General features: G+C 40.9%; 1 protein-coding gene across 1 annotated transcript in view; it reads left to right on the top strand.

Annotated features, from left to right (window-relative positions):
- CORO2B (coronin 2B) overlaps positions 1–27,922 on the top strand; it is a 229,172-nt gene that overhangs the window by 120,246 nt on the left and 81,004 nt on the right. Inside the window, exon 2 of the mRNA XM_044665324.1 lies at positions 7,606–7,806. Within this exon, the coding sequence (XP_044521259.1) occupies positions 7,606–7,806 (201 nt within the window). The remainder of the gene's footprint in view (positions 1–7,605; positions 7,807–27,922) is intronic.

Below are 27,922 nucleotides of genomic sequence, written 5' to 3'. Positions count from 1 at the left end.
AGATGGGGAGAGAAGAGAAAAAGATGAAGGGGAGAGAAAGAAGACAAAGAGAGGAAGAGGAAGAGGGAGAAAGAAGGGGAGAAAAAGAAAAAGAGGGAGAAAGGAGAGAGAGGAGGGAAAAAGATGGAAGGGGAGAGAAAGGAAGGGATGAGGGAAAGAGAAGGGCTGGGGTGGAGAGGATGAAAGAAACAAACTCGAGGCAAAGGGAGAAGGACCAGGTTTGCCTTTGTGATACCCCCTTGGTCTGGGAAGATGCAGGTGTACCCCTTGGGCAGGAGCGTGTGGGGTCTCTCAGCAAGGGGGGAGCTGTGACCTCTAAAACAAGAGAGCCGGGTCCTGCTTTCAGAGTGAGGGTAGCCAATGACGGTTTGCCCTAAGAGCCGGGCACTGCATTAGGCCGGCTGACCCCAGTTTCTTTCTTGTTCTCTGGACTCAGAAGAGCGAGCCCTGCTGAGGGAAAGGTGCAGGGAATGATCACTCCATTTAATTTAACAAGGTTTTGAGCACGACTCCCTCACATTCTTAGGGCACTTCAGGCCCTACAGAAGGGTTTGCCTTGAGTGACCCCAAGAGACGGGATAGTGCTAAGATTCTCATCGTTCCCATTTTACAGGCAAGGAAACTGAGGCTCAGAAGAGGTACCCAGAGTTACAGAGCAAGTCAATCAACAGGTATTTGTTCATTCCCTGTATGTGCCAGGGATGGTGCTTAGCACTGGAGGGAGCTACAGAGAAGCAAAAAAAAAAAAAATCTCTGCTCTTAAGGAGTTCACAGACTAAGGGGAGAGGCGAGATGGCATGTAAACTATGTGCAAAGTATGTATCTACACATAAATACAATGTATGTACATACACACGTGGCCACTGTATACAAATGACTACATACACATGAAAAACTTTGCTTTTCCAATAATATTTTCAGCATACATTTTCCTTACTTCCTCCTCTCAGAAGTGGTAAGCCATTTGATCTGGATTATACATTTATTATCATGCAAAAACGTACTTCTTCATGGGTCATTATTATAAAAGAATACTCATCAAACCAAAACCCCCAAATAAAATTGTAAATAAGCTAATGTGAAAGATAGTTTGCTCTGATCTGCATCTGACTCTTAGTAGTTCTTTCTCTGGAGGTGGATAGCATTCCATTCATAAGTCCTTCAGGATAGTCCCAGGTCATTGTATTGCTGAGTAGCTGAGTCTTATCACAATTGATCATCCTATAATATTGCTGTTACTATGTACCATGTTCTCCTGGTTCTGCTTATTTCACTCTGCATCCGTTCATGTGGATCTTTCCAGATTTTTCTTAAATCACCCTCTTATTTCTTTTAGCACAATTGTATATATCACAATTTGTTCATCCATTCTTCAGTTGATGGACATCTTCTCAATTTCCAATTCTTTGCCACCACACACAAAAAAAAGCTGTTATAAATATTTTTGTACAAGTAGGTCCTTTCCCTTTTTTGTGTGTGATCTCTTAGGTATACAGACCCAATAGTGGTATTAGAGCATCAAAGGATATATACACAGTTTTATAGCTCTTTTCACCCTCTTCATTTCAGAAAGGAGGAAGCCTTGGGCTTTAAGTGGCTTTGTCCAGAGTCAAACAATTTGTCTATGTTGGAGAGCTCAGGATATTAGATTCCTGGTCCAGAGATCTTTTTACCACACTCTGCTGACTCCTGATGATTCCGTTAATGAATTAAATGAATGGGAAATAAAAGAAGTAATAGTAAAACACTTTTTAATTCATACAGCCCAGAGGAGAGAAGGAAGATACTTGTTATATGCTAGGCACAGAGGAAAATATTAAAGCACATAGTCCTATGGCAGCTTATTATCACAGTAGATAGAAGGCTGGCCATCAAGAAGTCAGGAGGACGTGAGTTCAAATGTGGCCTCAGACACTAACTGTGTGACCCTGGACAAGTTATTTAACCCTACTTGCCTCAATTTCCACATGTGGAAAATGAGCTGCTGAAGGAGATGGCAAGCCACCCTGGTTTCTTTGCCAAGAAAACCCCAAATGGGGTCACAGAGTTGGATACAACTGAAACAACAACAAAAGCATTTGTATAGTTTTTTTTAAGGTTCATAAAACACTTTACAAGCATTTCATTTTATTCTCACAAGTGCTATAATTATCCCCATTTTACAGATGAGGAAACTGATGGGAAACAGATAATCACTTGGTTAGTATCACTCCACTAAGTCTAAGGCTGGATTAGAATTCACATCTTCCAGACCTGGGTCTAGCACTCTGTCCACTACGGTGCCTAACTGTATGACCCTGAATAACTTATCTTAGGAGTCAGGAAGTTTTGAAAGTAAATCAGGGAGAGTTTCATTAATTGCATCTCTAACCCTTGGACAGTGAAAATCCACACTTAGACCTTAAGGACTATTTCTTGCTTCGTGTTGATTTTCAGCTCAAATAGCACACACCGAATCCCCAAGCTTCAGACTGAAAATTGCTGACATTTGGGAAGTCCATTTGCTCAATCTTCTTTCAGCTGACCTTCAACAATTCACTTCCCTTCCCAGGAATCTGTTTCTTCATGTATAAAATGAGAAGGTTCAACCAGGAAACCATAAAAACCCTTCTATCAGAGGTTCTTAACCCAGGGTTTGTGAACCTGGTTTTAAAATATTTTGATAACTGCATTTTAATACAACTGGTTCCCTTTGGACTCTGACTTTTAAAATTTTATGCACTTAAAACCATTATTTTGACAAAGAATCCATAAGTTTCACCAGACTGCCAAAGGGATTCATGACACAGAAAAAAGGTTTAAATCCCTTGATTTAGGACTAGAATGCGCTTTAGAGGTCATATAATATTTAGTATCTTGCCTGGCAGAAAATAATAGTTTTGATAAGTAATAATAATATCATTTATTTATTCCTATAAGCTTTGCAAAATTGTTGTTTAGTAGTTTTCAGTCATGTCTGACTCTCTGTGACACCATTTGGGGTTTTCTTGGCAAAGATACTGCAGTGGGTTAGCCATTTTCTTCTCCAGCTGATTTGACAGTTGAAGAAACTTAAGGAAGAGGGATAAGTGACTTGCCCAGGGTCACACAGCTATTAAGTGTCTGAGGCTGGATTTGGATTCATGAAGATGAGTCTTCCTGTTTTCAAACCCAGCTCTCTATCCACTATGCCAACTAATTGCCCTGGTTTGCAAAACGCTTTCTATGTATATTATCTCACAATTATGACTCCCTGATCAGTCCAAAGACCTGTTTATTATACCTGTTTTGCTAATGAATTATATAGCTTGGATTGCATTTCCTCAGTTATTCTTAATTATCCACCATACAACAACCCTGTGAGGTAGTCACTACTATTAATATCCCTGTTTTTTAAATTTTTATTTTAATTTTTTAAATTGTTTGTCATCATTTTTGTACTTATTATTGTAATATATATCATTTATATTATATAAGCAAAACACCTTCCAGTTTGGTCATTGTAAGAGTACACTCATATATGCCCCAAACTCCAAAATAAGACCATAAATACAGTGATGTGAAAGATGACTCCGACAATTCTTTCTCTGGAAATATCCCTGTTTTTACAGATAAGGAAACTAAGGCTCCTAGTAGTTAAGCCATTCGTTCAGGGTCGCCCAGAGTAAATGTCTGAGGTAAGGCTTGAACCTAGATCTTCTTGTCTTTAAGTCCAGGACTCTTATCTGCTGTAGACTTACAGAATCTTTCCACGTGGAAGGACCTCAGAGATCATAGAGCATCATTCTCCCCCACCACCCCCTTCCGAGATTCCCTTCTGGAGCATTCCTACCAGGCTATGAAAGCTCTGAGCCATCATCCAACCCTCTCTTCAGAAAACTGGTGATGCCATAGCTTTTCAATTCATCCTTCCCCTGACATGAAGCCCCATGGATCTCTTTGGTGCCCAAGGCATCCTTTGCAATACTAGCTGGCTGAGGTTGGCAGTAGCCTTTGGAGATTGCTTTGGGTGGTTTCTGTCTCCTTTCATCTAAGCTAGCGTTAGAGGCAGGGTGGGTGGTCACAGAGTGCTCACAGTTCACTGATTCCTACGTTTCTGGGGCACTCACCTGAGCACTTCCTACAACAAACTGGTTCCCCGGGGCCCCGAGGTATGGTTTATGGCGTTGGCTGGCACGCAGGACAAAGCTTGATCCAGTGGGAGGAGGGAAGGGAGCAGGACGGGGACCTTAAGGTGACTGCCAGCTCTCCTGGTGGGGGCCCTAGTAGCAAAGGCTCCTGCAAGCTAGAGGAGGGGCGAGTGGCAGCTACAGGTCAGCACGCCAAGGAAAATCAGCCCACAGCCATCTGTGGCACCTGAGCCATATGGTGCCCAGCCCTCGTCTCTAGGATACAAAGACTGCCTGTCAGTTCAGTGAAGGGGGTTGAAGGAAAAGGTCAGATAATTTATTTGCTGCTGCATAAACAAAACAACCAGATGATTGAATTTTTCATTTGCTCGTTCAAGAAGCCCTTCCTGAAGGGATTTCAGTTGGGAACCTTGGAACCACAGAACCGTGGCACGGCCACAGACCTTAGAGGTCATCTGGGCCATCTCCCTCATTTTATACAGGAGAAAACCAGACCCAGAGGAAGTGAGTGACTTGTTCAAGGTCATTGAGCCAGTCCTTGGCAGAGTGAGAAAAAGCACATTTATTTCAACAGATATTTAGGAGATTTCTACCCGGTGGGGCACTGGGGATTTTTTTTTTTTTAAAACCAGGATTTTGATTTCATTGACGGATGCCTAGGGAAGAAACTCTTTTTTACCAATGTAGGTCTGCAGATGTTGTACAACTTATAGACTTGGACGATTGCTGGGGACACTGAGAGGTTGAGTGATTTTTCTAGGGTCACAGAGCCAGGAAATATCGAGGGGGGAGGATTTGAACTTAGGCAGTCAACAAAGCCTTTTATTAAGTGCTTACTATGTGCCAGGCCACCCTACTCAGATCTTCTAATGCTGAAGCTTTCTTTCCACTAAGGCACTGCTGCTTCTGAGTGTGTGAGAGTGTGTGTGTGTGTGTGTGTGTGTGTGTGTGTGTGTGTGTGTGTGTGTGTGTAATATAAATACTTAGATATAATATAAACACATACTCTATATGATATAAACATTATATGTAATATATTTAATATATAAAGATATACTTTAAGAAAATGGCATGGTAGGAAATATGGTGGCTGTGGAGCGAGGGGCCAGGGTTTAAATTCTGTCTCTGATGCTTGCCACTCATGTGGTCTTAACCTTTCTGGGCCTCCGTTTCCTTATCTGTAAAATGAAGAAGTTGCAGTATACTAAAAGATCTCCAAGGTCCCTTCCAACTTTAGATCTGTGGTGTTCTATTCTTTCCTCCGAGAGCTCACCAACTCTTGGGAAGAGGGAGCATGTACACAAGAGAAATATATTATAAGGTAAATTAAAGAGGCGGGGAGAGTACAAATGGGGGGCAGGGAGGAATCGGGGAAGAACTCTCTGAAGAGGTGGCACCTGAGCCGAGCCTCAAAGGAAAACAATGATTCTGAGAAGCCTGCATGACAAGGAGGCACATTCCATGTGCCACTCCAGAATTCTATTTGAGGTGTTATTTTAAGGTTGTTTGGAGGAGAATGTTGGTAAAGCATGGCTGAGTTGCTTCTGTCTTCTGCCATCTTAGCCCTGCCCTGGGCCCCATCTGATTCTAAACTCCATTGTTCTTTCAGTTGCAGTAGACCATAAAGATTGTTCCGTATCCATTCAGGATATTTAACCTCCCACAAGGAAAAAAAAAAAAGCTCCAATTCACATATCACTCTTAACCACCTCTGAATTTGTGCTATTTGTTATATATCATTTGACAAGATAGGAATGACTCATTGCAACTGATCATCCAACTAAGAAAACAACCTACAGTTGGTGGAGTGGTAGGTTTGCTCTCCTCTGAGGGTAGATCTCATTTATTTATTTAAAAATCCTCCCCTTCCGCCTTAGAATCAGTGCTGTGTATTGGTTCCAAGGCAGGAGAACAGTAAAGGCTAAGCAATGAGGGTGAAGTGACATTTCCTAAGTCATTCCATAGCTAAGAAGTATCTGAGGCCAGATTTGAATCCTCCCATCTCTAGTCCTTGTTCTCAATCCACAGCTGCCCTGGTAGGTCTTATTGAAATAAGTTTAGGATGGCTGGTGGATAGAGTATTGGGTATGGTGCCAGGAAGACTTCAGTTCACGCCCTGCCTTAGATTCTTTGGCTATGTGAACTCAATGGAGGCATTTACAAACACGGTTTCTTCATCTCTAAAATGGGAATAACAATAGTTATCCTACCTAATGAGGTTGTTGTAAGACTCACATGAAATTATATGTGTACAGGGCTTTGTAACTTATCATCATTTTTAAACACTCCACAAAACAAGTTCCACTGGGTCACACGCCAAATAATCACTGCAGCCACAGGCTGAATGGGTTCAGGAACCTTGGGGCAGCTCCCCAAGTACAAAGCTGGGGACTCCCTAAACTGTGCCTTCCCTCCATCAGTCTGGCAACTCCCTGAGGATGGGGAACATGTCTCTGCCTTTCTGTATCTCTCTTTCAGGGTCCAGACCATGGTTTTGCACACAGGATGTTGAACAGAGGGTAGTTCTCACTGTGACTTGCCCAGAAAAGCACCATTCTGATCCTATCATTCCCCTTCACAGAAATTTCCTATGGTTCCCACCTTCGTGCCTTTATGTTGTTCCCCTTACCTATAACACTTCCTGGTCTTTAGCTCTTAGAATCATAGGATTCTAGATGTAGGGCAACAAAGAACCTTAGAGGCCAACTAGTAATACCCCATAATTTTACATGAATTCATTATCCCCTCTCCCCTACCCAACCCACCCCTCTTTCAGATTTCCACGTTTCTGTAGAGGGATCCACCATCCTTTCTGCTTCCTAGGTTTGTAGCCTCAGAACTATGCTTGACTTCTTACTTTCTCTCACCCTGCTTTTCCAGTCGTTTGCCAAATTTTGCCATTTCTTCTCCCCCCAAATATTGCTCACAACCAGTCCCTTCTTTCTATTCAAAATAGCTCCTGCCATAATTTAAGCCTTTCTCCAAAAACTCCACTGGAATCGCCTCCATGATCAAATAGAAATATCTCTGATATTTAGAGCTCTTCACAATCCGCCCTATAATACCTTTCCAGCACATTACTTCCCTTTACACATGCTATGGTCCAGCCAAAGTGGCCTTCTTGCTGTTGCTGTTTGACCATTTTTCAGTTGTATCCAACTCTACGTGATCCCATTTGGAGTTGTCTTGGCAAAGATAAGTCAGTGTTTTGTAGTAAAAGTCATTTTACAGTTGAGAAAATGGAGGTAATCAGGGTTAAGTGACTTGTCCAGAATCACCCAGCTCCTTAAGGGTCTGAGGCTAGATTTGAACTCAGGAAGTCTTGAGTCTTTCTGATCCCAGCCCAGACACTCTCTGCACTGTGGTACCACCTAGCTGCCTAGAGAACCTGGCTTAGGACCCCAGAAACAGTAGCTGCACCGTAAGTATTGACTGAACAAATGAAGGAAGCCTGATAGGACGGCTGCCATTCATGGCTTTCTCCTCTTCCCCACAGATGTCCTGGCGCCCACAATACCGAAGTTCCAAGTTCCGGAATGTCTATGGGAAGGTGGCCAACCGAGAGCACTGCTTTGATGGGATCCCCATCACCAAGAATGTGCACGACAACCACTTCTGTGCCGTCAACGCCAGGTTCCTTGCCATCGTTACCGAGAGCGCAGGAGGCGGATCCTTTCTTGTCATCCCCCTGGAGCAGGTATGATATTTGCCTCCTTTCATAAACGTAGATCAAGCTTCCAAAGCATCCAGAGTCTCTGTTACATCTCCTGGAAGGAATCCTGCAGGGAAATTCAAATCCAGCCTCCTCTCTGTTAGCCTGAGGCTGCTCATGGGGTGTGTGGCAAGCCTCCTTTCTTTTTCTTTTGCTTCTCTCTTTTCTTCTCTACAGAGAAGGAGTCAAGACTTGCCTTTTTTTTTTTTTTTTTTTTTTTTATCTTTCAGGCTTTACAGAGATTACATTTTTGGCACCTTAAGTTGGAGGGAGGGAGCAAAAGGCACCTGAAATCTGACAAATTTAATGTGGCTTGATGGTCGGAGCATTGATTTTGAGTCAGAGGACTTGGGTTCTTGTCCTAGGCTTGCTACTTGTTATCTATATGACCTAGAGTTATTAATTTTCCATTTCTAGGCCTCACTTTCATTTTATAGAAGGAAAAGGCAACACAGCAGTTAGGTGGCTCAGTGGACTGAGAACCAGAACTAGAGCCAGGAGGTCCTGGGTTCCAACCTGGCCTCAGACACTTCCTAGCTGTGTGACCCTGGGCAAGTCATTTAACCCTCATTGTCTAGCTCTTACCACTCTTTGCCTTGGAATTAATATACAATATTGATTCTAAGACAGAAAATATTGGGTGTTTTTTTAAAGGAAAAAAAAAGGCAAATCAGATGATCTTTTATCTCTGAATCTTGTTATTGGAATGTTTCATACTATCAAAATTACATGTTAATAGTCCCAATTTCTATTAACAGGTGATAAAGTATTTTTTTTTAAACCCATAACTTCTATATATTGGCTCCTCAGTGGAAGAGTGGTAAGGGTGGGCAATGGGGGTCAAGTGACTTGCCCAGGGTCACACAGCTGGGAAATGTCTGAGACCGGATTTGAACCTAGGACCTCCTGTCTCTAGGCCTGACTCTGAATCCACTGAGAGGTTACCCAGCTGCCCCCTTTTGTTTTGTTTTCAAGAAATATGCTTTAGGGGAACAACTTAGTGGTTCAGTGGATTGAGAGCTAGACCTAGAGATAGGAGGACCTAGGCTCAAATCTGGCCTTAGACATTTCCTAGTTCTGTGACCATGGGCAAGTCTCTTAAACCCTATTGCCTGCCTAGCCCTTATTGCTCTTCTACCTTAGAACCAATGTTTCTAAGACAAAAGGTAAGGGTTTAAAAAAAAAAAAGAAGAAATGTGCTTTGTAATAGAGCATGTTTGTGAGCATATATGTGGGAGTGGTTTGTGGGGGAATCCTTATTGGGAAGTATCCATTGTGTTAAAGCAAAATTATCCATTTTCAAAATTAATAATTTAGAGATTTTTTTAACCCTTTCCTACCATTTTAGAATCAATACTGGATGTTGGTTCTAAGGCAGAAGAGTGGTAAGGGCTAGGCAATGGGGATTAAGTGACTTGCCCAGGGTCACACAGCTAGGAAGTGTCTGAGGTCAGGTTTGAACACAGGACTTCCTGTCTCTGGGCCTGGCTCTCAATCCCCTGAGCCACCTTGCTGCCCCCAATTTAGCATTTTAAAAGTCCTATGATCTTGAATCAGGAGACCTGGATTTTGTCATCAACTTACTGAGTCATAATGGGAAAGTCATTAAACCTCTCTGGACCTCATTTTCTTCCTTTGAAAAGTGAGGAGGATGGACTTTCTGATTTTTCACATCTTTTCTAGCTCTAAAGGATTTGTCTTCTAACTTCTAAGTGTTTCTCCTGGGAATGGGCCAGAGGACAAGCTGGAATAAATACCTGGAAAAAAAAATGGTACACCTTAATGCAACATTTGAGATTGCTGGTTAAGAAGATTCCCAGACTTTTCTTTATCTTTCCTCCTTTGCCCCCCCCCTGCAATACAGTTCCCCCCGCAAATCCCCATACCCACCCTTGCGTGACTTGGGCAAATTAAAACTGCAAAGCCTAGATCATAAAATTTTAAACCTCCCAGCCACTCAGCAGGCTCTCAAGAGACACGTGGGAGTCGCCAGAGTCCTGTTAAGTGCTATCTGTCAGTCTGACTTGTTTATAGTTGAATTCTCCTCTCCCAGCTGACTCATTCCCACTCCTACCTCTCCACTGAGCCTTTAGGAGGAATTTCACATGGAAGTCTTTCTTCCTGAAGTTGTCTGCATTAGCCCTGGGTAGAGGATGGGGTTTTCAAGGCCCTCCAATTCACCATTTGAGAACTGCATACCAGGAGAGGGCTTGGACCAGCATCTTTCCTCTTTAGCCTGGAAGACAAAACCACATCATGGCATAGGTTGCTGCACTGAGTGGAGATTGGGAAGGAACTGGGAACTTGGCAAATATGAACACCATTAACGTGTCTCCCTTTTGGTGCTTTGAGATCCTGGGAAGAATCCTTCCTCCCACTTGCATGCTCAGATCTGGACTCTCCCACAATCTAGGTGGGAATAGCGATGCGCCTTTATGCCTGGATTGGACAGCCTGTGGCATCAAGCTACTTTTCAGTCCTGCAGGCCAGTCCCCATGTCTGCCTTGCCCATCCTCTCTCAGTGGCAGAAGCACCCATTGAATCGTGAATGCATGCCCTTCCAGCCTTTCCAAAGCAGAGCTGGCCTTAGAGCCTTGTACTTCACTTTGGAAAGGTCACCCATCCCTACGGCTGCATTTCAGAGGAGAGAGCTAGCTAGATATATTTAGATATCTACATAACTACTCACACCCACACACATATATGTATACACACACATAACTATATATATATTTAAATATGTATGTGCATCACATACATATATTTCTTTTTGCACTATAGCCCCATCTGGAAAAGCCAAATATTTTGTAAATAGTTTCATATCTTTCTTGCAATTTGATAAAAAAAAAATCAAATATTCCAGTCTTTACATAGCACTGAAGTCTGACTGTGGTAATGTCTCAGTCTAGTATGGTTGGGAAAATAAACCTTTTGGGCAGGTGTATTTTCTGGAACAAATGAAAGTGCTTATTCTGTACCAGGTCCTGTGCTTAGTGTTGGACCTACAAATCGAAGTATCACAGTCCTTGCCCTCAAGGAGATTATATTCTAATAGCAAAAGGCAACACATGTTTGGAGAGTGTCAGAGGGAGGAGTTCAGGCAATTTAGAGCGGAGATATGGTATAGAGTGGAGATTTCGGGAAATTTTATGGTGGACTTGAATCAGGGAAAGAGAAGTTGAAAGCTTCCCTATCAGAACTTAGGGGGATGTTCAGTTCCAGTGGAAGGAGCACAGGAGGCATGGTGTGGAGATGGCAAGGAAGTAGAGTCAGGGTCAGGGCAAAATAAGATGTACTTGCTCCTTAGGGATCCAAACTCTTATCACCTTTGCCATTTTGGTTGCCAAAAAATCCTAAAATGTCTTACTCATCTGCTTGCTTTGATCTTAGAAAATATTGATCATAACTTTTTTTTCTAACACAGTTCCATCATTTGCCTGCTTTGATTTTAGAATATTGATCATAACTTTTTTCCCCCCAACACAGTTTCATTATTAGGTATATCGGTTATCAAAGTGTGCTAGAGAAGGGCAAAAAGGGCTGGTGAGGTTTTTTTCCCTGTCCAGGATGGCTAAAGGCAGCTGTGCTGACGGATTTATTGTAAACGAGACCAAAAAAACCAATCTGCTTTGTATGGTTCTCCTGTCAGTTCTCAGGTTTTGATGCATTCTCTTGCTATCATCTAGCATTTCTTCTTGGTATTATCAAGACATCTTCTTGATGCCTTATTTTATACACAGTTGGTGGGAGACTGACAACTCTTAGAGAATTAAATGTGTGAACGTGGATAGCTGTTTGCCTGGCAAAGGCCATTCTCATTTACTTCCAAGATCAAAGCTTTGCTACAGGAGGTTGGTGATCAGATCGAATTGCTTGCTAGTCTCTGGAAGGGTGAGGGAAGGAGGGATGGAGACGATTTGGATTATATAATTTCGGAAAACTTATGTGAAAATTTGTTATTACACATGGTTGGTAAAAAATAAAATTATAAATAAAAAAGAGTTTGGTGTTACAAAGAAGTCTGATCTCCAGGTAAATAAAGTCTTACTATGATGGTCAAAAGCTTAAAACTCTTCTTGATTATGTTAAAAGCTACAGGAAAAAGGAAATTTTCTATATCAGTTATAGAATGGGTTAATTCCTCTGCTCTTCCTCCCTCCCAAAGCCTAAGGATGAGGTACTTGAGGGAGAAAAATGCTTGGAGCACACCACTTCTATTGATATTTCTCCAGGAGAGAGATCAGCGGGGTCTGAGCTGTGGGACTTCTTGCCCCATGACCCAGCTTCCTAAGAATGATTTTTAGCCTGCTTTGTGGTGAAGTCTGTCAAATCTACCTTCCTTTTGAATTAAAATTTGTTTTTAACCTCCCCTGGGTGGGAAAGGAAAACCAAACAAAACCAGAACAACCTTCTACATTCATAGCAAGGGTGTTGGTGACATTGGCAGTGTGGAGAGTTTTAGATGAATGGGCACCAAGTCTCTCTTCTTTGTTGTTGCTATTTAGGCCATTGTTAAGTCAACCTAGGCTTGGATTCCCACTTAAAATTCAGACCAGAGCTCCCTATATCAGACCCTAACTCTCTCATTTCTGGAGTGGAATGTTAAACTGCAGATGGAAGGAACTGTAATCAGCATTCTAATTGCTTGGCACAGCTGGAAGGACCTTATGAATATTCCAAAAACAAGGTACTTTCTCCAAGTGGCCTGATTAACCACTTGGCCTTTCAGTGATGCTTACCCTTCTCCCCCACCCCTTTCCCATTTCCCTTAGCCAGTGCTGGCCAGGACAGCAGACTCCTGACCACCACATTTTCATGCTTGGGAAACTAGTTGTTGCTGCCATCGCTGCAATAAAACCCTAAAAAAAAAGGCCAGTTAGACTCAGAAGTCTCTGCTGTCCTGACCGGCATCGTGGCATAAAGAAGAGAGCATTGGGCTAGAAGTCACAGGGTCATAGATCTAAAATCTTGGGACTCTACAGAGATTTAATGATAGAAGGGCTCTTGGAGGTCATCCAGTCTAAATCTCTCAATTTATAGTTGAAAAAACTGAGACTTAAGTCAAGAGAACCTTAGATCTAGGTCTGGGCCAGGGGATAGACTCGCTGCCTGAATTTGAATGTCCCTTTATCTCAGTTGCCTCATTTATCCAAGAAAGATGGTGCTTACTTTGCTTCCCTCATGAATTTATTTTGAGAAAATAAGATGTGTAAGTATATATGTATACTTATGTATGTGTGCTTTTATACATATATATTTGTATAATTATGTATAAAAATGATTTAAAATATATAGAATACTTTAGAAATGAAATTTTGCTACGATTATCATCATAATGAAAAAAAAGGGTTCATAAGTCTCAAAGAACATGACAGAGAATGAGTATTGGATTCAGATTGAGAGGTTTATTCTCTCTCTCTCTCTCTCTCTCTCTCTCTCTCTCTCTCTCACACACACACACACACACACACACTACTTTCCATACCACCTATATGCATGACCTTGAATAAGTCATTTAACTTTCTAGACATCATTTTTCTCATCTATAAAATGAGGCAGTTGCCCTAGATCAGGAGTTCTTTTTTTGTGTCATTGGAGTTTTTTGGTAGTCTGATGTCCTTGGGTTCCCTTCTCATTTTGGTAGGTTTTTTCAAATGCATAAGTTAAAATAAGTAGGTTTACAATGGAATCCATACATACTGAAATAGTTATCAAAAGAAAAAAAAGAAATACAATTGTCAAACTATTTTTAAAAAAATTTTTAGATTTCCCTGAAATCTGTTCTTGGATACCTTGAAAGTCTGTGGACCCCCACATAAACTCTTGGATTAAATAAACTGTGACAAGTTCCCTTTTAGTTTCCTATGATTATTTGAGCCAGTATCAAAAAACAAAACAAAACAAAAACAGTGTCAAGCATTCTCGTATCTCCACTGAAAGCTTGACAGGTAAGAGTAGGCTTTAGATGACAATAGGAGAGATCTGAGTTTGACCTTGAATGCTTAGTAGATAGGATCAGCAAGATGATATGAATATTCCTGGACTCCTCCAGTTGTCAGGGATAAGTTAATTGAAGTGACTCTTGTCTGAGGAGGCTGGAAAAGATGGCATCATGATTTTCCCCATCCTACATCCCTGTTCCCCACATCCCTTAAACTTCTGTGCTTGTTTCATGACATATAAAAAGTCAAGCTATACCGTATGAATGAGATAAATGAAGATTTGGAAGCACCTTGGAAAACTGCACTTTTTTGTGCACAAAACAGATTCAGTGGAATGTAGAGATAGCTTTCAAATATGGCCACCTAACCTGCTCCCTGCCAGTGTTTAAAAATAGAGTTGGATTACTGCATTCCCGGGAAATCAGAGTCTCTGGAAATAACCAGTCCCCTAGTTAATTCATATCCATATTTAGCTGAATATAATAAAGGTAACCTAGATACTGTAGGACTTATTCCAGGCTCAAATCCCTTTTCTTTCTTATAAAAAAATCAGTGGTTCCTGTCCTTCCCCAACTTGCTAGGGAACAGTTGGTTTGTCAGAGATGGAAAGTCATCCAGCCCAACACTCTCATTATACAGACCCAGATAAGGAAAATCCCAAAGTCACACAGGCAGTAAATAGCAGAGATGGCCTGCTATATTAGCTGTGTCTTTCTCTGGAACCAAAGATGGTGTCTCTTTGTCACTAATTGACTCCAGGTTAGCCTTCCAGGTTAGAAGCTGGGGTACTGGCTACATCCTCCCATGCCCAGGAAGCTGGGTTTCTTTTCCCTAGTCTTTTTTGACTACTTTCCCAGCCCATCAGGATTTGGCTACAGAATGGGGTCCTCGCAAGCCTAACCCTAGTGTGTAGACTTGCTGCATGAATTAAACATTACTTTGTCTCTCTGAATCTATCAGATGGAGATAATGCAATTGGTCCTATTTATGTTACAAGATTTTTGTGAGGATATAATGTATGTAGAAGTAGCTCAGAAAGTTCAAGATGCTTTAGAAATGGGATTTTTTTTCCTCATCATCATATAAAAGTTTGGAAAGTGACTTCCTTCCTAAGTCTCTTGGATTTGGAATCTCAGGACCTAGGTTTGATTCCTGGCCCCATTACTTAAGCTAACTCTCTGACCCTGAAGAAGTCACTTACCCTCTGTGGGTATTGGCAGTAGGTGCTTTAAAAATGTTAGTTGAACTAGTTTGTGTTCCTTAAGGGCAAGAGCCATCCTGAGGTCCCATGGTTCAAAAGGCTTGATCCCAATTTGTTGAGGTGCCTTGATAGGAGCCAGAAAGACTTAGGTTCATATCTGAATTCTCACACACTAAAACTGGGAACCTGGATAAGTCAGTAACCTCTCTAAGCCTCAGTTTCCTCACTGGTGACATGAGGAGGCTGGACCACCTGGCCTCTGAGATCCCTTGCAGATCTAAGTTTATGATTACAAGAAGCCAGAGCAAAGAAACAATTGAACCAAACTAGGTTCAATGAGTACATTAAGCCTGCGTGACCCAGTCCCAGGTGAGTGTGGGGGATTCACAGGACTAGTCAGTGTCCATGGAGAAGAGAAGAGAATGAAGAGGACTAGAGCACATGGGTTCTCAGGGACACATTGCCTATGAATCTCTTCTAATTATGCTAAGAGGACTCTTCTCTTTTAAATCCATGGCCACGTTCCTTCTACACCAAATCTGTTAAAGACCAAGGCTGTATCTTTTTCAACAGTGAACAATAGAATCCCAGTGAATAAACAAATACATATATGTGAGAGACAGAGACAGAGACAAAGGGAGACAGAAAGACAGAGCAAGACTGGGGGAGGGAGAGAGAGAGAGAGAGAAAGAGACAGACAGAGAAAATAGGAAAGAGGGGGAAGAAGGTTTTCTGGTTCCTATTCTGGTTTTTTATTTTTATTGAAATCATTTGTTTTTACATAATATTCATTGCCACGTATATCACTATGCCCTTCTCTATTCAGGAAGATATAAGAAATTTTTTAAAAGTATAAAAAAATCTGTTTAGCAAAACTGGCTGATAACATCAGCGGTACTTGACTGAATATTCAATGTTTTATATCCACTGTCCCTCCCTCTGCAGAGAAGGAAGGGACTTTTCATTTGAAAGATTATTTAACGCGTAATGCCAAGTATCAAATTATATGGATTTCTGGGGAAATGTCTTACCTTGGTATAGAAACACCAAACCATAGAAATGACTTCCACAAAGTGTGAGTGTAATTCTTAATGGCCACCCAAAAGATATAAGACAGTAGACAATTAATATTTAATATTCCTGTAAATAAAATGGAACTGGATTGCCACTACTGGAACCAATTGGACCTACCTTGGCATGAGGCTACATGTACTTTGGATTCCTAGAAAAAAGGCATTGCTGTCTTTGTCTTTACCAGTCAGGGAGGGCCTAAAAGGAAAATGGGCTCCTGTCCAATCACTGGGTCACCAGGGAGAGGCCCCTACTCAGAAAGTGAGGAGCAGAACTTCTTCCTGCTGCTCTGCACTCTGGGAGACTCAATTACTCAATAACCAAGAAACATTTTTAAGTGCCTATTTCTGTGCTAAGCGCTGGTGATGCCAGACTAAAGGGGAACAGTTCCTGCCCTCAAGAAGCTTACATTATAATGAGGGAGATGACATATAGGCAGATATATACAAAATGAATATAAGGTAGCTTGGGGAAGGAGGATCTTTTAGCTGGGGGGATCAGGAAAGCATTCGTGTAGATGTCATCATTTGAGATGAATCTTCAAGAAATTAAAGGAAGAGAGATAGTAGATGCAGCATCTTCTATACAGAAGAAAGCACTCAGAGCCTCTAGAAAACCTGTCTTCAAGCCTTCTTACTACTTCCTGCCTAGGTGAGTCAAATGCAAAAATCATTTCCTTGTCTGCAGCTCTGCCATCATGAATATTTGAGCCAGCATCATACCCTCTCCATTCTAAATGCTATGCTAGATATGAGGGCTAGTAGAAGTGTCAACCCTTTTCTTTTTTTTTTCTTTTTATTTATTTATTTATTTTGTTAAAAACCCTTACCTTCCATCTTGGAGTCAATACTGTGTATCGGTTCCAAGGCAGAAGAGTGGTAAGGTTAGGCAATGGGGGTCAAGTGACTTGCCCAGGGTCACACAGCTGGGAAGTGTCTGAGGCCAGACTTGAACCTAGGACCTCCCATTTCTTGGCCTGGCTCTCAGTTAACTGAGCTACCCAGCTGCTACCCAGCTGCCCCCCCCCCCTTTTCTTTTTTTAAATCCACTTCTTCTGTCTTAGAATCAATACTGGTTCCAAGGCAGAAGAGCAGTAAGAGCTAGGCAATGGGAGATTAAGTCACTTGCCCAGGGTCCCACAGCTAGAAAATGTCTCAGGTCAGATTTGAACCCAGGATCTCCCATCTCAAGGCTTGCCTCCCAATCCATCTAGCCACTTAGCTGACACCTGTCATCCTTTTTCAAAGGATAACTCTTTTTTTAAACATTTATTAGTATTTATTTTTTAGAAAAGTTAACATGATTACGTAATTCATGCTCTTACTTTTCCCTTCACCCCCTCAGAATTGTCCTGGGTCATTGCTTTGCTGCTAGTACAGATGTCCATTACATTCAATTGTACCACAGTGTATCAGTCTCTGTGTACAGTGTTCTTCTGGCTCTGCTCCTTTCACTCTGCATCAGTTCCTGGAGGTCTTTCCAGTTCACATGGAATTCCTCCAGTTTATTATTCCTTTGACCACAATAGTATTCCATCACCAGCATAGATAACAAAGGAGTCCTGTCCTATTAACAACAGAAAGCTGCTGCCTCAATACGGTCATCTGAGTTTTGTTGGGGCTCACATTCCTCAGGCACTTCTGGCTAGAGCTGAGTGGAGGAGGAGTTTTTTATTTCCTCCAAATTCCAGAGAATTAGGAGGTAACAAAGTGCCACTTGGAAATATGATATTGCCAAGAAAAGAGAAAAAGGAAGATTAAATGAAATGTATTTGGAGGAGGTAACATAGTAGTCCTTGAAACATGGATATAGAAAGGAAGGGACCTCTGAGAAGGGGTGCAGCGACCAAGGTCTGCACCTTCACATCTGTTCTATCCTCACCACCTTTATCTCTGCGTCTCCTGTAGCAGCCTTCTTCATCTGGTCTTGTTCTGTGGTCAGTGACTGGGTTTCAGATTTGTTCAGCTGGGAATATCAAAAATATCTTAAATATTTTGGAAGTGAGTGTGGGGGGAAAAGTTCCCAGAATCTCAAATGATAATTTTATACTGTTTGCTATCTGAAGTAAGACTCAACTAGAAGAGACCCAAAGAGCCCAACCACCTTGCTTTATGGAAAAGGAAACTAAAGGGGGTGGGGGGAGATCTATGAAGGATTGATGCCTGTGTTCTCTGACTCCAAATCCACTCCTTTTTCTGCCACACTCGAAATAGTAAAGATGAAGAGTAGTATTATCTGGAGTGTAGGAAGAAAATGAAACTGAATTCAGAAATAATATTCTTACATAGATTGAACTATGTAATTATTTCACAGAAACATCTAAAGCCTAATTCCACTTGGGAAATACCCTGTGGAGGCCCAGCCATTCTCTTTGTTCTGTGTAATAGTTAAAAAAAAAATCCTGAGTTAGTTGATGGTGCAAACATGGCCTAGTTCATGGATTCAATCTCTTATATAGAAGCTTTAGCTTTTCCCCTATAAATCTCAGCAATTAAATACAAGGCTATCTCAGACCCACTCTAATTCTAAATCCACAGTCTAGGGGGCAGCTAGGTGGCTCAGAGCATAGAGAATAGATACTAAAGATGGGAAGTCCTGGATTCAAACATGGTTTCAGATACTTCTTAGCTGTGTGACCCTGGGCAAGTCACTTAACTCCCATTGCCCAGGCCTTACTGCTCTTCTGCCTTAGAACCAATACATAGTATTGATTCTAACATAGAAGGTAAAGATTTTTTAAAAACTATATTCCATAGGAAATAGTTTGATATAGTGATAAATAGTAATAATAGCTTGCATTTATGTAATAAACACTATAGTATTTTATCTTTACAACTATCGTTAGTTGGCACTATTATTATCCCCTTTTTTACAGATAAGGAAACTGAGGCACAGGGTGGTTAAAATATTTGCTCAGGGTCACACAACTAGCCAGCATCTGAGGCTAGATTTATCTGAAGTTCTATCCATTATGTCCAAGTGGTTCCCCAAAATATTAAGGGTGGTAGATTTGGGGGTTGACTTAGATTAAAATCTCAGGTCTTCTACCAACTGGATAGATGTGTGACCTCGGGAAACTCACATAACCTCTCTTGACTTTGGTTTAATTGCCTGTAAAATGAGAGGGGGCGATTACCAAGTGATCTCTGTGACTTCCACCTCTGAACCCTATAATCTAACCATTAAATCTTTATCAGTCACTTCTTATGTGATGGGCATTGTGGGAGAACACATAAGCATAGTATAACCTTTGCTCTCAATAGACTAACAAGATGTGACCTAACACAGAAAGAGTCTTGGATGTAGAAGGGGAAGTTAGACTCTTGGCTCTATTCCTATTTGGTTGACCTCAGACAAATCACCTTCTTATTCCTCAGTTTCTTCATGTGTAAAATGAAGGGACTTGGATTCCATGACCTGTAAGGTGTCTTCAAGCTCCAAAAGTCCTATTATCCTTTTATTTTTAAAGCTTATTTTCCATCTTGGAATTAATAATGTATATTTTTCCAAGGCAGAAGAGCAGTAAGACCTAAGCAATGGGACTTAAGTGACTTGTTCAGGGTCACACAGGTAGTAGGTGTTTGGATTCAGATTTGAACCTGGGACCTCCTGTCTCTAGACCTGGCTCTCAATCCACTGAGCCTACTGGGTTCCCCCTAGTCCATCCATCCTCTGACCCTAGTGCTTTTCATGACCCTACATCCTAAAATCCCTCCTTGGCAACCTCCCACCTCCTGTAGAATTTGCGGTTCCATTCCTGATGTGCCGCTCACCCCTTTATGAGGGAATGCAGAGCACATTCTCGAAATCCATTTTTTAAGATTACTGTCAATTTCTCTTTGTTCCCCACTTGGTTTGGTGCAATTTACATCTCAAAGGCTGTGACAGTTTGAATGTGCAGTAAGTGACTGGAAAAAGGGAGAGAAGGGAGGTTTCAGAGAGGGGAGCAAAAACTTTGGTTTGTCTGAAATTTCAAGATTGACAGTCTGATTGTTCTTTTTTTCCCTTTTTTGGAAGTATGGCTATGACTTTTCTGAGTAAAATGATGGCCCCCGAGCTCAGCTCAAGTGTACAGGCAAGAGTTTGATGTGATACTCCCCCAAAAAGATGAAGGCAAGGCTCCTCAGTACGAGTTCGGAGCGCTGCTGCTGCTGAAGAGCTCTCTTCTTTATCCCACTAAAAGAGAGACGGACAGACAGACAGAGACAGAGTCAGAGAGAAAGGCAGAGGTAGACAGAGAGACAGACAGAAACAGAGACAGAGTCAGAGAGAGAGAGAGAGAGAGAGAGAGAGAGAGAGAGAGAGAGAGAGAATTAAGGCATTCCTTGGTTATTGTAATTGTCGGGGTAAAACCAAAGGTTCTATGGAAACTTGGGATAGGATAGGGGCCAAGAAATCAAAAAATCTGTGTCTTCCTGGCACATATAAACTACCTTGAAAAACCACAAGACCAGAGGTCAGCTTCTTGGTTAGAAGTAGCTTTTGGTTCACCAGTGCCCAGTGCAGCCCAAGAAGAACAAGGGGAAAATGGAACCAAGACTCAGAATCCATTGATTGGGTAAAACATACCTCTTCTCCAAATGAATTTGCCAGAATGCCAAAAGGCATTTTGAGAAGCAGGGAGATAAAATGGATAGAGGGCAAGGCTTGGGCATCCGCAAAACCTGGGTTCAAATCCCACCTCGGAGATATGCTCATTGTCTTATCCCTGACCAAATCTGTTAACTTCTCCATGCTCCAGGTAACTAAGACTAAGTCATAGGCAGTTCCAGGATCTGTACCAGTATGGAGGGAGTACTGGAATGAGGCAGCACCCTGAGGTGATGAAATCCCAGAATTAGACAATCTTCTGCCCTCTCCTTTTCATAAATCTCCAAATCTTTAATTTTCAAATTAAAAGAAAGACCTCTATTCTAATCCTACCTTAGATAATTTTCTCTCTGAGCCAGGACAAGCTGTTTAACTCCTCTTGGTTTCAATTTCCTCCTCTCTAAAATGGGAACATTAAGAGCCACCTACTTCATAAGATTGTTGTGAGGATTAAGTGAGTTAGTATATGTAAAGAACTTTATAAATGTTTGTTATTATTAATTAATTATTCAATATTAAACATTATCGATAACAACAACCATAATTTATGAAGTATTTTATGTATATTAACATTTAATAATAAATTTTCATTATTATTGGGGACGATAATGAACATTTATAAAGTGCTTTTTATCTAAGCTCAATGATAAATAATAAATGCTAGTTATTACTAATAACTAACATTTATAAAATGTTTTACACATATTAACTCATTTAACAATAAATATGTTATTAGTAGTAATAATAATGCAACATATACAAATGCTTTCTTTCTTAACTCACTTAATGATCAATAATAATTGTTATTTATTATTTGTAGCAATAATAATTAACATTTATAAAGTGCTTTACATATCTTAGCTCATTTCATGATAAATAATAATGAATTCTAGTTATTATTAGTGATAAGAATAATTAACATTTATGAAGTGCTTTACATATATTAGCTCATTTCATGATAAATAATAATAAATTCTAGTTATTATTAATGATAAGAATAATTAACATTTATAATGTGCTTTACATATATTAGCTCATTTCATGATAAATAAGTTCTAGTTATTAATAATAAGAATAATTAATTTATAAAGTGTTTTACATATGTTAGCTCATTTAATGTTAAATTATAACAAATCCTAGTTATTAATGATAAGACTAACTAAAAGTGATTTGCATATATTGACTCGTTTAATGATAAATAATAATAAATGTTATTATTTATGATAATAATGATCATTTATAAGGTGCTTTGCATATATTAATTAAATCATCAAAATAATATTATAAGTAGATGCTCATCATCATCATCATCATAAAAATAACAAATATGAATATGGAGTCCCTTCCAGTTCACAAATCTATGATTCTGGATTCTGCATGAAATATTTTCTATTATTTGGGATCTGAAGTTGGTTAGATCAGTAGGTTAGATCATGGTGCTAAGGAAGCCAAAGTTATGGGTTTGGTCCCATGTGGGCCAGTTTCCTTTTCTCTTTTTGTGAGCACAGGCTACACCCCAACCTCACTGTAAAGGCAGAGGTCAAAAAAAGAAAGAAAAAAGAAAGAGACAAAGAAAGAAAAGGAAGAAGGGAGGAAAGAAAGAAGCAAGAAACCTAGGATTGATATAGATTGATAATTGATATAGATTCTTGATGAGGAAACTCCTTTTACCGATGAAGATTTACACCTGTTTATTAAGTGTCATCTTAAGAGGTCTGAGGTACAAAAGAATGAAATTATTTGACTGATGAAATAACCAGTTTAGAGCATCTCAAATTCTCTTGACTTTAGGCCAATTCTTTAAATGTCATTAGAGCAATAAAAAACTCAGAAGTCTTCTGAACATTTTTTTGTATATAATGAACCTCCTTTGGCAGGCTAGTTACACCAAAGAGTATTAGAGCCTTCTCAGAACAGTATTTTTTTTTTTGAATTTTTTTTTTATTTTAAACCCTTAATTTCTGTGTATTGACTTATAGGTGGAAGATTGGTAAGGGTAGGCAATGGGGGTCAAGGGACTTGCCCAGGGTCACACAGCTGGGAAGTGTCTGAGGCCGGATTTGAACCTAGGACCTCCCATCTCTAGGCATGGTTCTCAATCCACTGAGCTACCCAGCTGCCCCCTCAGAACAGTAGTATTTTTAAAGGCATACAATAAAACACACAAGATTACAAAAGAAACGAATTATATTGAAATAGAGGAATAATTTTTGCCCTGCCCAACTTAAGAAACCCTGTGCTCTCGCCCTTCATTTTAAAAATGAGAACCATATAAATGATAAGAATCAGTAACTTCATGACTACATGAGTAGGTGCCCTCTCCATAGGTCATAACCTTCTCTGTACACATTTTTCACAGGTTGCTATGATCTCCCTTCCACCACTCCCCTCCAAAAATATTATTTCCTAATGGTCAGTGCTTGTTAGTAAGCTTTTCAAACTTAGCTAGACCAATCTTCAGAGGAGAAAGGATAATCTATAGTGGTGTATATCAATAACAATCATCATATTTCTATAGCACCTTGTAAATATTTTCCTTGTAACATACCTTGGAGATAAATACTACCAAAAATGTTTTGGTTGTTTGGGCCTGTGATTCTGTCAGGGTAGGGAACTCCCACTGTGGAAGATACCTTACATAGTGGAAATCAGCATCTGATCAATATCTTATAGTCTTAGAGCATTGCCTGGAACACTGAGAAATTACGGATCTTGCCCAGAGTCCCACAACCGGTTTGTGTCAGGCAGGGATTGAGCACAGGTCTTCCTGAATTCCAGGCTTCCCCTTAATCCACTGTGCATTTTAAGATGACAGTGTGATGCGGAGGAAAAACTCGGCATTACAGGATCTGAGTTCAAATCCCAGCTCTGCTACTTTCTAGCTTTCTAGGGTAGAAAAACTGGGAAGCAAAGGACATAACTTCAAATTCCACCCCTGAAGCTTACTTCTTGTGTGATCTTAGGGAAGGTACAGTTTTTCTGGGCTTCAACTTTATTTTCTATAAAAATAAAGGATGTCTAAGGTCCTGTCTGGCTCCAGATCTGTTCCTAAGTGAAAACCAAAGTCAGAAAGAAAGTAGATTTGCCCGAGGTCACACAGCTGGTTAATGGCAGGGACAGAATTAAACACTTTCAATTATGCTGAAATGGCATCACCTTTGGTCACAAGGGAAACCATTTGGGCAAGAGGATGTGGTCTTCAGTGCAACTCTTCTCTGCTACTGAAAATTTTAAAATTGTTCATTCCCCATACCCTGGGGCATAGCATTATCATCATACAGGAGTTGTTGTTTAGTCATGTCTGACTCTATCTGACCCTATCTGGGGTGTTTTTTGGCAAAGATACAGGAGTGGTTTGCCATTTCCTTCTCCAGATCATTTGACAGATAAGGAAACTGAGATCAATGGCATTAAGCGACTTGCCCAGGGTCACCCAGCTAATGAGTGTCTGGGACCAGACTTGAACTCATGAAGATAATCTTCCTGACTCCATACCTGGCATTTTACCTTCTGTGCCACCCAGCTGCCCCCATCATACAGCTTTATATCCCTTTGATCTTTCTTACCCTTACTTAATCTGCCAAAAAGAGAATCATCTATTTGTATGGGAAACATCCTTAAAAAAGACATTTATGACATTTACTCTATATTTCAGTGACTCCCAGCACATTTTTTTCCTCTTTCAATGAAAATCTGCTTTTTTTCCCTCTGACCTATCATTGAGAATGAAAAAAACAAAATTCCTATGAAAAACAGGTACCATTAAGTAAAACAAATTCCTGAATTGAAACCCAAGTTCACAAAGAACTGAACATGATTGACAAACAGCCGAACACAACAACTTAGCCTAGTACCTGACACACAGTAGGTGCCATATAAATGCTTATTTCCTTCCTTACAAAGACAAAAATGAAAATTCCCTCAAGAAACCTTTCAGGAGAAATGACAAGTCCATTAGTATATATGAAATGAATACAGGCTTGTTTGGGGAGGAGAGATAAGGCAGTAACCAGTGGGAAAAGCAAAGAGTTTCCACATGTACGTGACTCAAGATGAGTTTGGAAGGAAACAAAGGATTCTAAGAGGTCAGAGTGAAGAAAGTGTTTTCCAGCCATGGAAGATACCCATGTAAGGGGCCGTAGACAGGTTATGGAGTGTCCTGTGTGAGAAACAAAACAGTAGAGTAGTGAAGGGGAGCAATGTATAAGAAGACTGGTAAAGTGGGTTAAGTCCAGATTGCAAAGGTTTTTAAAGCCCCTCCCCAAATGGTTTCTATATGACTAGAGGTAGTAGGGAGCCAGTGGTCTCATCCATTAAGGAATGTCCTCATGTTCTCATAAAATGAATGAACTCATGTTCTCACAAAAGTTTACAATAAGGGACAGCTAGCTAGGAAATGGATAAAGCACCATGCAAGGAGATGAGAGGTTCTGGGCCCATATCTGGCCTCAGACACTTTCTTGCCGTGTGACCCTGGCCAAGACATTTAACCATAATTGCCTTGCCCTTAATGCTCTTCTGCCTTGGAATGGATACTCAATGTTGATTCTAAGACAGAGGGTAAGGGTTAAAAAAAAATAACATTTGCAATAAGGAGTCTACCCAACATACTAAAATCTTGATTTAGAATATTTTTCCATAGTTACATGATTCCTATTTCCTTCTCTTCCCTTCCCCTCTCCCATAACCAATAAGCAATTCCACTGGGTTTTACATGTATCATTGATCAAGACCTATTTCCATATTATTAATATTTGCAATAGAGTGATTGTTTAAAGTCTATATCCCCAATCATATCCCCATCGAACCATGTGATCAATCATATGTTTTTCTTCTGCGTTTCTGCTCCCACAGTTCTTCCTCTTAATGTAGCTAATGTTCTTTCTTGTAAGTCCCTCAGAATTGTCCTGGATCCTTGCATTGCTGCTAGTAGAGAAGTCCATTACAGTCGATTGTTCCACATATATTAGTCTCTGTGTATAAAGTTTCTCCTGGTTCTTCTCCTTTCACTCTGCATCAATTCCTGGAAGTCGTTGCAGTTCACATGGAATTCCTCCAGTTCATTATTCCTTTTAGCACAACAGTATTCCGTCACCAACAGATACCACAATTTGTTCAGCCATTCCCCAATAGAAGGGCATACTCTCATTTTCCAATATTTTGCCACCACAAAGGGCACGCCTATAAATATTTTTGTGCAAATCTTTTTCCTTATTATCTCTTTGGGGTACAAACCCAGCAGTGGTACGGCTGGGTCAAAGGGCAGACAGTCTTTTAAAGTCCTTTGGGCATAGTTCCAAATTGCCTTCCAGGATGGTTCCATCCCTCATTCTTAACATATACTAGCTCATCAATCTTCTCTTCCTGCCATATAATTCCTTTATTCCTATTCTTCTTTGAGGTATTCTAGCCTTCTGACACATATGGTATCCTCTATTTACATTGTTCTCTGTGTGATACTTGAATTCAGACCTGTGCTTAAGGGAAATCACCGTAGAGTTCCCCAATGGAGCTGGTCCATGGTGTCAATCACAGTTTTTGCCCATTTTCAGTCTTATCTACTGCCATTATCTACTGCAGATGGACTAGAGGCTAGAGGGCTGGGAGTAAGGCTGGGAAAAGGGAGGGAAGAGCCCCTGAAAGCTCTCTGCTTCCAGCCCTCCCTGCCTCCTGTGGATCCCCCAAAGAAGATCACCCCCCCAACCCTGTGGGGAAACTTTTTTTTTAAGCCCTTTACCTTCTGTCTCAGAATCAATACCCAAGAAATGGTTCCAAGGCAGAATTGCAGTAAGGGCTAAGAAATTAGGATTAAGTGACTTGCCCAAGGTCACACAACTAGGAAGTGTCTGAGGCCAGGTTTGAACTAACCATGTCCTGTCTTCAGGGCTGTCTTATCTATCCAATGAGCCACCCAGCTGCCCTTGTGGAAAAACTTCTAACAGTCAGGTGCTTCAGGTCCCTTTGGGAGCTAGTGCCTAGATGCACTTGCCAAATCCACCTGGGTTTTGGTCAGAATATAGAGAGTAGCTAATGACTTCTCAGGCCAAAGTCCAAACCTCTGCCATATCCTGTACTCTGCTGAGCTCACTCCCCCTTCTCTGCCCTTCTCCCCCCACATTAAGTGAAAACCTAAAAATAGTTCATAGGACTGCATTTGTATTCTTCTTCCCATCCATTCAAGTGGATCCTGGTTGGGTGGGCTGGACAGTTCCTTGAAGCTTTTGTGTTCAGCTGCAGATTCTACTGTGAGCCAAAAACATCACAGGGGAGGAGATGGGAATGTTGTTCTCTTTGATGCTATTACCTAGGTCTTGGCAAGTTTCCTTTAACATTTATGGTAGTGTGGTCCCTGCTGGGAGGAGAATACAGAGCCCTGGGTATTTAAACTCAAAATGGAATTTGGGAGAGCTGACCTGAGGCTCTGACTGGTATGAGCATGCATGGAAGGGTCTCAAGCCCCTTTGAGCCCTGTATTGGGGATGGGGGCAAGAAGAAAGGAAGGAAAGAAGAAGAAAGCAAGCCTTTAAGTCTTTATTAAGTCTTTGTGTGTGTGTGTGGGGGGGGGCAGCTGGGTGGCTCAGTGGATTGAGAGCCAGGCCTAGAGATAGGAGGTCCTGGGTTCAAATCTGGCCTCACATACTTCCTAATTGTGTGACCCTGGGCAAGTCACTTAACTCCCATTGTCTAGCCCTTACCACTCTTCTGTCTTGGAACCAAAACACAGTATTGATTCTAAGACAGAAGGTAAAGGTTTTGTAAATATTATGTCATTTGATTCTCATAACAAACCTGGGTGGTGGGGATTAGGGCAGGATAGGTGTGAACGTTATCCTCATTTTACAACTGGAAACTGAGGCAGGCGTTTAGTGACTGGCCCAGGGTCACCTAGCTAGTAAGTGTCTATGGCCGGATTTGAATTCAGGTTTTTCTGACTCTGGTCCTGAAACTTTTCAAAATGTAGGACCTGAGCTTTTATTAGTATATTGGAATACTTCATCCATTGTTCTTTCCATTGAGTTCTACCCTCTCCTATTCCCAAAGGGCCATGATGATGACGATAATGATGATGATGATAAAGCTTTTAAGTACTTACTATTTTCTATACACAAGTAAAACAGACCCTGCCCTCGAAGAACTTATATTCTAATGGAATATTGCTCTATCATGCAGTTCTCAAGATGGAAATCAATCTAGTATCCTTCCTTTCTTTTGAGAAGGGGCTTCCTAGAGATGAAAAAGTCAAGACCCAAAAGGACGGTACAAAATCTAGCACCATGATGGGCAGTGGAGAAGATGC

This window comes from Gracilinanus agilis, chromosome 2 (genome assembly GCF_016433145.1).
Source record: "Gracilinanus agilis isolate LMUSP501 chromosome 2, AgileGrace, whole genome shotgun sequence".
Taxonomy (NCBI): domain Eukaryota; kingdom Metazoa; phylum Chordata; class Mammalia; order Didelphimorphia; family Didelphidae; genus Gracilinanus; species Gracilinanus agilis.
This window is presented reverse-complemented; position numbering and strand designations above follow the sequence as displayed.